Genomic DNA, 10,666 nt, shown 5'->3' on the forward strand with positions numbered 1-10,666 from the left:
TAACCTCATTCTCGTGTTTTCAATCCGGATCTCAGAATTTTCAATGAAAAGGGCAACTTAGCAAAAAAAAAAAAATCAAAAAGTCAGTCGATAGAACTTTTTATTTCTTACCTCCTGTTAACTTTTTTTTATTCCAAAAGATCAATTTTCTTTTAAAAAACCTTCAAATAGTTTTCACTCCCCTTTGCACTTATCGCGCAAAAACGTAAACGTAACCTTGCACCAAAGTTCTTCTACTCGAATGTAGGTGGCGAATCGAGTTTTTAGCTTTGGTTTTAGGGGCCTATAGATTAGAAAAGGTATGATGGGTTTTCCAGCAGTCAACAAAATAATGGTAGTATAATAGGTACCAATGCGGAACTTAACTGGAAATCTTCAGAAAAAAATAAATATTTGAGCATTTTCTAGATTGATTTCACCGCCAAACTGGATCAAAAAACGCCCTCAAAACAAAATTTTTGTTTAAAAAATTAAGTTAAGTACATTTAGAAGCGATTTTAGATAACTTATGACATGTTTTGGCAAAACTGAAAATAAATGAGATTTGCCTGGAAGATGGTCAAATTTGCAATTATATTCAAATCTTCATAAAAAGCTGGAAAACCCACCTTACCTTAATTTATCTATATGCCTTGGCTGGTGAAGCTTTATTGACGTAAAGTAGGAGGGGAGGATTCTTGAAGAAGCAATGATCTTCATCTTTTTTCCTCTTTTCCCTTGTCTTCCATATGTCTTCCAAAGACATATGGAGTCCAGCCCCCCTCCTCCCCCCTCCTCCCCTCTGTTAACTAAAATATTTATTTAAAAAAATTAGTCTTGTCATGTCTTAATATATAAAATTTTCTATAAATCAAGAGTGTTTTTGAAAAAAAAAAATATGTATGCTTTTTGAGTGTTTTTTTAAACCGCATTGAGTCAGAAAAAAAAACAAAAAGTAATAATTATGTTTATAAAGGATCTAATGTAATAATAATTATGTTTATAAAGGTAGGATCTTTAAAAAAACTTAAGAAATCATTATTTTTCACATTTCTTTTATTTTTTATTGGTTTTAATTGTTTTGTGATACTGTGTAATATGTTTGTTATATGTTCTGAGTAATTTTTTATCTTATATTTTCAATTAACACTCCTCCGTCCAAGGCATCCCGTACTTACACGAACGACCAAGGCGGAAAAAAAGTTGGAACGCTAACTTCAACTCGCTGGTTCTCAGCCAAAACTCAACCAATCTGGATGATTCCTTTTTCCAGAGATTTGTACGGATCTCCAGATGAGCCTAGAACTTTGCAGATCTCGATTTGATCAATCCTCTAATAACTACGACTAAATTAGTCGGAGCAACTTTTTTTCCGCGTGTATTTCCGAAAAGCGACTCAAGCGGGAACATTTTTGCTACGCTGCAAAAACACAATAACTTTGCTAAAATGTTAGCAAAACCCATAAAATTATATATCAAAATTTCCGTTATGATCTCAGGATTATGATGAACTTCTCAAATTTCCATTATTTTCACAAAAAAAATCACAAAACTACGTAAAACTACAGAAAAAATAAAAATGCCTCATTTTATGACTAGAACTTTATGGTAAAATCATTGATTTCATTGATTTTTTTATGAAAATGTTTCAAATGATCTAAATTATATGTTTCCGAATCATTCTGAGTGTGTTTTTTCCTGAATACTACAAAATTTTACCAAAACTACGTAAAATACAGAAAATTTGATACATTCCTTTAGAACTTTATTTGCTTCATGATAAAATCATTGATTTATTTTATGAAAATGTTTCAAATGATCTAAATTACAAGTTTCCGAATTATTCTGAGTGTGATTCTTCCTGAATACTAAAAAATTCTACCAAAACTACGAAAAATACAGAAAATTTGATACTTTCCTTTAGAACTTTATTTGCTTCATGATAAAATCATTGATTTATTTTATGAAAATGTTTCAAATGATCTAAATTACAAGTTTCCGAATTATTCTGAGTGTAATTCTTCCTGAATACTAAAAAATTCTCCCAAAACTACGTAAAATACAGAAAATTTGATACTTTCCTTTAGAACTTTATTTGCTTCATGATAAAATCATTGATTTATTTTATGAAAATTTTTCAAATGATCTAAATTACAAGTTTCCGAATTATTCTGAGTGTGATTCTTTCTGAATACTAAAAAATTCTCCCAAAACTACGTAAAATACAGAAAATTTGATACTTTCCTTTAGAACTTTATTTGCTTCATGATAAAATCATTGATTTATTTTATGAAAATGTTTCAAATGATCTAAATTACAAGTTTCCGAATTATTCTGAGTGTGATTCTTACTGAGTACTACAAAATTTTACCAAAACTACGTAAAATACAGAAAATTTGATACCTTCCTTTAGAACTTTATTTGCTTGATGATAAAATCATTGATTTAGTTTATGAAAATGTTTCAAATGATCCAAATTATAAGTTTCCGAATCATTCTGAGTGTGTTTCTTCCTGAATACTACAAAATATCACCAAAACTACGTAAAATATAGAAAATTTCACAGTTCTGTAAAAAATCATCTGTTGTAGGAAAATTTGATAAATTTTTTTATGAAAATCTTTCAAAACACCCATGAGCAAGTCACTGAGATTTCGGTCATTTTATTTTTTGTTTTTTTAATCCGGCTGAAACTATTTTGGTGCCTTCGGTATGCCCAAAGAAGCCATTTTGCATCATTAGTACCTCGATTTTATCGTTGCCGATCGACAGTCCGTACCTCCCACTTTGTGCTGCACTATCAAGCAACACGACTCCATGGAAAAAATTTCCACCATCAGCGCCGTCCTACGGGCCTATCACCCTCTATGGGAGTAAAATTTGATACTTTCCTTTAGAACTTTATTTGCTTCATGATAAAATCAATTATTTAGCTTATGAAAATGTTTCAAATGATCTAAATTATAAGTTTCCGAATCATTCTGAGTGTGTTTTCATTCTGAATACTACAAAATTTTACCAAAACTACGTAAAATACAGAAAATTTGATACTTTCCTTTAGAACTTTATTTGCTTCATGATAAAATCATTGATTTATTTTATGAAAATGTTTCAAATGATCTAAATTACAAGTTTCCGAATTATTCTGAGTGTGATTCTTACTGAGTACTACAAAATTTTACCAAAACTACGTAAAATACAGAAAATTTTATACTTTCCTTTAGAACTTTATTTGCTTCATGATAAAATCATTGATTTAGTTTATGAAAATGTTTCAAATGATCTAAATTATAAGTTTCCGAATCATTCTGAGTGTGTTTTCATCCTGAATACTACAAAATTTTACCAAAACTACGTAAAATACAGAAAATTTGATACATTCCTTTAGAACTTTAATTGCTTCATGATAAAATCATTGATTTAGTTTATGAAAATGTTTCAAATGATCTAAATTATAAGTTTCCGAATTATTCTGAGTGTGATTCTTCCTGAATACTAAAAAATTCTACCAAAACTAGAAAATTTGATACTTTCCTTTGGGACCATCCATAAACCACGTGGACAATTTGGGGGGGGGGGGGGTATGGCGATTGTCCACGCTCCATACAAAAAAAGATTTTTATTGTATGGACAATTGTCCACGAAGAGGGGGGGGGGGGTTCGAGATTACCAAAAAAGTGTCCACGTGGTTTATGGATGGTCCCTTTAGAACTTTATTTGCTTCATGGTAAAATCATTGATTTATTTCATAATGCTTTTTCAAATGATCTAAATTATAAGTTCCTGAATCATTCTCAGTGCGTTTCTTCCTGAATACTAAAAATAAATTACCAAAACTTCGTAAAATACAGAAAGTTTTATAATTTTTATAATTTTATGTTGGTATTAGAATGTAGAGCATTGTTTTGGAAGCTTGTTGTATGGGAGCAGTTCTCTACAGAATCAGTATTTTTTCTTTAATTTTATTTTTTGTATTTTTAATCCGGCTGAAACTGTTTTGGTGTCTTCGGTATGCCCAAAGAAGCAATTTTGCTGCATTGGTTCGTTCATTTAATTTTCCATACACATTTAGCAGCTGTCCATACAAAAATGATATGTGAAATGTGAAAATTAAAAAATGTGTATCTTTAGAAGGAATTTTTTGATCGATTTGGTGTCTTCGGCAAAGTTGTAGGTAGGGATATGGACTACACTGAAAAAAATTATACACGGTAAAAAAAAATTTGGTGATTTTTAATTTCACTTTTTGTCACTAAAACTTGATTTGCAAAAAAAACACTATTTTTATTTTTTTTATGTTTTGATATGTTTTAGAGGATATCAAATGCCAACTTTTCAGAAATTTCCAGAATGGACAAAACATCTTTGACCGAGCTATGATTTTTTGAAGCAATACAGATTTTTTCAACAAATCGAAATATTGTTCCCAAAAAACTTTCATCTTCATTTTTCGATGTAAAATCGAATTTGCAATCGAAAAGAGCTTCAGTGATTTTTTTTATAAAGTGCAAGTTTTCAAGTCAAGCTATTTTTAGGTAAGTTTTTTGAAAAAAGTCGCAGTTATTCATTTTTTTAAATAAGTGCCCATGTTTGCCCACATTTGAAAAAAATATTTTTGAAAAGCTGAAAATATTTTTAAAAGGGCCTAACATTCAATATTATACCCTTTTGAAATGTTAGTCTTGATTTTAAATTTTTGAAAATATTTTTTTCGAAAAGATCGAAAAATTTCATAAATGTTTCATATTCCAACATTGTAAATCGGACCATTAGTTGCTGAGATATCGACATTAGAAAATGGTGGGTTGTTTGGGTGAGACTTAGAAAACATGAATTTTCCTGTTTTTTAACCTTTGAATGGCAATATCTCAGCAACTAAGGGTCGTATCAACAAAGTTCAAAAATATAGAAAATTTTCTCAGCTTTTCAAAAATATGGGCACTAATTTTAAAAATGAACAACTGCGACTTCTTTTCAAAAAAGTTACCTAAAAATGACTATAACTTGAAAACGGTGCACTATATAAAAAAAATCACTAACATACTTTAAGATTGAAAATTCGATTTTACATCGATAAATGAAGATGAAACATTTTTGCGACGAATGTTTCGATTTTTTTTTAAATCTATATTGATTCAAAATGTATAACTCGGTCAAAGATTTTTTTTTGCCCATTCTGTAAATTTCTGAAAAGTTGGCATTTGAAGTCCTCTAAAACATATCAAAAAATAAAAAAAAAATAAAAATAGTGTCTTTTGCAAATCAAGTTTTCTGTATTTTACGTAGTTTTGGTAAAATTTTGTAGTACTCAGTAAGAATCACACTCAGAATAATTCGGAAACTTGTAATTTAGATCATTTGAAACATTTTCATAAAATAAATCAATGATTTTATCATGAAGCAAATAAAGTTCTAAAGGAAAGTATCAAATTTTCTGTATTTTACGTAGTTTTGGGAGAATTTTTTAGTATTCAGAAAGAATCACACTCAGAATAATTCGGAAACTTGTAATTTAGATCATTTGAAAAATTTTCATAAAATAAATCAATGATTTTATCATGAAGCAAATAAAGTTCTAAAGGAAAGTATCAAATTTTCTGTATTTTACGTAGTTTTGGGAGATTTTTTTAGTATTCAGGAAGAATTACACTCAGAATAATTCGGAAACTTGTAATTTAGATCATTTGAAACATTTTCATAAAATAAATCAATGATTTTATCATGAAGCAAATAAAGTTCTAAAGGAAAGTATCAAATTTTCTGTATTTTACGTAGTTTTGGTAGAATTTTTTAGTATTCAGGAAGAATCACACTCAGAATAATTCGGAAACTTGTAATTTAGATCATTTGAAACATTTTCATAAAATAAATCAGAGATTTTATCATGAAGCAAATAAAGTTTTAAAGGAAAGTATCAAATTTTCTGTATTTTACGTAGTTTTGGTGATATTTTGTAGTATTCAGGAAGAAACACACTCAGAATGATTCGGAAACTTATAATTTGGATCATTTGAAACATTTTCATAAAATAAATCAATGATTTTATCATCAAGCAAATAAAGTTCTAAAGGAAGGTATCAAATTTTCTGTATTTTACGTAAAATTTTGTAGTACTCAGTAAGAATCACACTCAGAATAATTCGGAAACTTGTAATTTAGATCATTTGAAACATTTTCATAAAATAAATCATAATTTTATCATGAAGCAAATAAAGTTCTAAAGGAAAGTATCAAATTTTCTGTATTTTACGTAGTTTTGGGAGAATTTTTTAGTATTCAGGAAGAATCACACTCAGAATAATTCGGAAACTTGTAATTTAGATCATTTGAAACATTTTCATAAAATAAATCAATGATTTTATCATGAAGCAAATAAAGTTCTAAAGGAAAGTATCAAATTTTCTGTATTTTACGTAGTTTTGGGAGAATTTTTCAGTATTCAGGAAGAATCACACTCAGAATAATTCGGAAACTTGTAATTTAGATCATTTGAAACATTTTCATAAACTAAATCAATGATTTTATCATGAAGCAAATAAAGTTCTAAAGGAAAGTATCAAATTTTCTGTATTTTACGTAGTTTTGGTAGAATTTTGTAGTATTCAGGAAGAATCACACTCAGAATTATTCGGAAACTTGTAATTTAGATCATTTGAAACATTTTCATAAAATAAATCAATGATTTTATCATGAAGCAAATAAAGTTCTAAAGGAATGTATCAAATTTTCTGTATTTTACGTAGTTTTGGTAAAATTTTGTAGTACTCAGTAAGAATCACACTCAGAATAATTCGGAAACTTGTAATTTAGATCATTTGAAACATTTTCATAAACTAAATCAATGATTTTATCATGAAGCAAATAAAGTTCTAAAGGAAAGTATCAAATTTTCTGTATTTTACGTAGTTTTGGGAGAATTTTTTAGTATTCAGGAAGAATTACACTCAGAATAATTCGGAAACTTGTAATTTAGATCATTTGAAACATTTTCATAAAATAAATCAATGATTTTATCATGAAGCAAATAAAGTTCTAAAGGAAAGTATCAAATTTTCTGTATTTTACGTAGTTTTGGTAGAATTTTTTAGTATTCAGGAAGAATCACACTCAGAATAATTCGGAAACTTGTAATTTAGATCATTTGAAACATTTTCATAAAATAAATCAATGATTTTATCATGAAGCAAATAAAGTTCTAAAGGAATGTATCAAATTTTCTGTATTTTACGTAGTTTTGGTAAAAATTTGTAGTATTCAGGAAAAAACACACTCAGAATGATTCGGAAACATATAATTTAGATCATTTGAAACATTTTCATAAAAAAATCAATGAAATCAATGATTTTACCATAAAGTTCTAGTCATAAAATGAGGCATTTTTATTTTTTCTGTAGTTTTACGTAGTTTTGTGATTTTTTTTGTGAAAATAATGGAAATTTGAGAAGTTCATCATAATCCTGAGATCATAACGGAAATTTTGATATATAATTTTATGGGTTTTGCTAACATTTTAGCAAAGTTATTGTGTTTTTGCAGCGTAGCAAAAATGTTCCCGCTTGAGTCGCTTTTCGGAAATACACGCGGAAAAAAAGTTGCTCCGACTAATTTAGTCGTAGTTATTAGAGGATTGATCAAATCGAGATCTGCAAAGTTCTAGGCTCATCTGGAGATCCGTACAAATCTCTGGAAAAAGGAATCATCCAGATTGGTTGAGTTTTGGCTGAGAACCAGCGAGTTGAAGTTAGCGTTCCAACTTTTTTTCCGCCTTGGACGGAGGAGTGTTAACAAATGGTACTTTGATCGTAACCTCTCAGCATACTATCAAATAATATAAAATTAAACAACATTTTCTCACAATTTCAGAAAACCACTCCGACGAAACAAATAACCGGCAGAGTTGCATCCCGTACGAAGATGCCACCAAGCGAGGGTGGACTCGCCAATGCCGTCCAGAAGGTCGAAACGGCCGAACTGACGATGAAGATCGCAGAGCTGGAGCGAAAGTGCCAGCGACAGCAGGACAAACTGCTGGAACAGCACGAGCTGATCAAGCTGCTGGAACAGGAGAAGGAAGCTACCGAGAAGCAGTCGGTAATCGACCTCCGTGGATTGCGGGAGAATGATGAGAAAACGATCAGCGATCTGCGGGAAGAGCTAGCTGAAAAGTGTTCCGAGTTGATCAAGGCGGAAGGGTTGAGGGAACGGATGGAAGTGATGAAGCAGCGGTTGGCTGAAGAAGTTCGAGGTTCAGAAGAAAAGGACGGTACCATTTTTGAGCTGACGGAGAAGCTCGCGAACTTGGACGAAGAGCTGATCAAGCTGAGACAGAATAAGCAATCGCTGGAGGATCGTGTGGCGCAACTCAACGAGACAAAGGTGGAGCTTCAGGAAGAGATCTGCGTCATGGCGGAGAAGCTTTCGATGCTGGAAGAAGAGTTGGTACAGTTGAGAGAGGACAAGTTGTCGCTGGAGAAGCGCATCAACGAATCGCAGGAGGAACTGCAGGATGAGATTCGCTGCATGAATCGAGACATCGAAGAGAAGAACGAAAAGATTGACACGTTGCAGGAAGAAGTGCGGAAGCTGAAGTTTGATCAGGTCATGCAGGAAGAATCGCTGAAAACGGAGAAAATTTCGTTGAAAATAAAGAGTGCAATCCTTCAGACGCAGGTCTCCAGCTTTGAAGCGATGCGAACTGCGACCTCGTTGCAGCCAATCGAGAAGGATCACCAAGCGGAACAACTGATTGACGAAATTGGCCACAACCATCGGCGCTGCCGGTCGGCACGATCTAAATTGCTGGAGATGCTGCACCTCTTGAAGAAGAACACTGGGAATGCGTAAGATGAAGAAATTTACATTAATTTTCAACTTTTGTTAAAATTTAGTAACTTTCAGAAGCAAGTCAGAAGTGTTGCCAGCGTTATTTGAGCAGCAACAAACCGAAAATCAGAAACCACAGGATGATGCAGCGAGCTTTGGCGCGCTAAAGGTCCAGCTCATGAGCCAGATACGTGGCCTGTTCCCGGAGGAAGAGTTTGATGACAGTGAGGAGCACGTCACCGGCAGGATTTTGTACGACGAGGGGGATGTTTAGAGCAGTTGAAAATTTTGAGTGATTCGCCAGAGTATTTTTTTACAGACATTTTTATGGAACTTGTATTATATAGATGTTTTGGGAACTTGTAAATGCCCAAAATTTTAAATCTCCAGTTTAAAAAAAATACAAAGTGCAAAAATACAAAAATCACTCAAAAATCACACAAAAATAAAGCAAAAATCACACAAAAATCGAACAAAATCACACAAAATCACATAAAAATCACGCAAAAACACACAAAAATCGCACACAATCACACAAAAATCATACAAAAATCACGCAAAAACTGCACAAAATCGAGAGTGATTCGCTAGAGTATTTTTTTACAGACATTTTTTTGGAACTTGTATTATATAGATGTCTTGGGAACCTGTGAGTAAATAAATCACCAGTTTAAAAAAATACAAAATACAATAATTCAAAAGTACAAACATACAAAAGTCACACAAAAATCACGCAAAAATCACACAAAAATCACACAGAAATCACACAAAAATCATACAAAAAATCACACAAAAATTGCACAAAATCACACACAATCGCACAAAATCACACAGAAATCATACAAAAATCACAAAAAAATCACGCAAAAATCACACAAAAATCACACAATCACACACAAAATTTACAAAAAAACTAACTTAATCCACCTATGTGGTTGGAGCCTTCCTCACAACAATGGCTGTACACAAGTTTCATCTATTTTTTAGATCCGGCTTCCAAAAAGTACATCGATATCACTTAAAAGGCCATGTCTCGAGACAGGGTTGCCAGATCTTCGATGTTTTGCACTCGTTGGAAAGGTCTTTTGGTAACCTAACCAACAATAGGTCCGATAGTGGATCCGGACATAGTTTACATACATTTAAGTGAGATCCGGCTTCAAAAAACTACATCAATATCACTTAAGAGGCCTAATCTCGAGACAGGGTTGCCAGATCTTCAATGTTTTAGACTCGTTGGAAAGGTCTTTTGATAACCTAACCAACGATGGGTCGGATGATGGACCCGGACATAGTTTACACACAGTTAAGTGAGATCCAAATATATGTGAAAACACATTTTTATACATGACTTTTGAACTACTTATCGAAACTTCAATCTGTATAAAACTCGATCTATGGGACCCTAAACCAAGTCGAATGCAACAAGTTAGGGTCAAATCGGTTTAGCCAGTGCCGAGAAACATGAGCTAGTTTGTTGGTCACATACATACATACACACACACATACACACACACATACACACAGACATTTGTTCAGTTTTCGATTCTGAGTCGATATGTATACATGAAGGTGGGTCTACGACGTTTTTATACGAAGTTCATTTTTAGAGCAGGATTATAGCCTTACCTCAGTGAGGAAGGCAAAACACGCAAAAATAGCACAAAATCACACAAAAATTCACACAAAAATCACGCAAAAATCACACAAAAATCACGCAAAAATCACACAGAAATCACACAAAAATCCGCACAATCACACAAAAATCATACAAAAATCACACAAAAGTCGCACAAAATCACACAAAAATCACACAAAAACCACGCAAAAATCACACAAAAATTACATAAAAATTACACAAAAA

The 10,666-nt window shown here is 31.9% G+C and overlaps 1 protein-coding gene across 2 annotated transcripts in view; it reads left to right on the forward strand.

Annotated features, from left to right (window-relative positions):
* The window catches only part of LOC120424713 (hyaluronan mediated motility receptor-like), a 14,275-nt gene extending 5,043 nt beyond the window's left edge, over positions 1–9,232 (forward strand). The window contains exons 3-4 of one of the 2 annotated variants that reach the window (XM_039588894.2): positions 7,843–8,819; positions 8,881–9,232. In XM_039588894.2, coding sequence (XP_039444828.1) covers positions 7,843–8,819; positions 8,881–9,076 — 1,173 coding nt within the window. In that variant the 3' untranslated portion in view covers positions 9,077–9,232. Of the gene's footprint in view, positions 1–7,842; positions 8,820–8,877 lie in introns of both variants that reach the window. The other variant, XM_039588893.2, reaches the window with a different exon arrangement.
* The last annotated feature ends 1,434 nt before the right edge of the window (positions 9,233–10,666 follow it).

The sequence above is a fragment of the Culex pipiens genome, chromosome 2 (genome assembly GCF_016801865.2).
Source record: "Culex pipiens pallens isolate TS chromosome 2, TS_CPP_V2, whole genome shotgun sequence".
NCBI classification, from domain to species: Eukaryota; Metazoa; Arthropoda; class Insecta; order Diptera; family Culicidae; genus Culex; species Culex pipiens.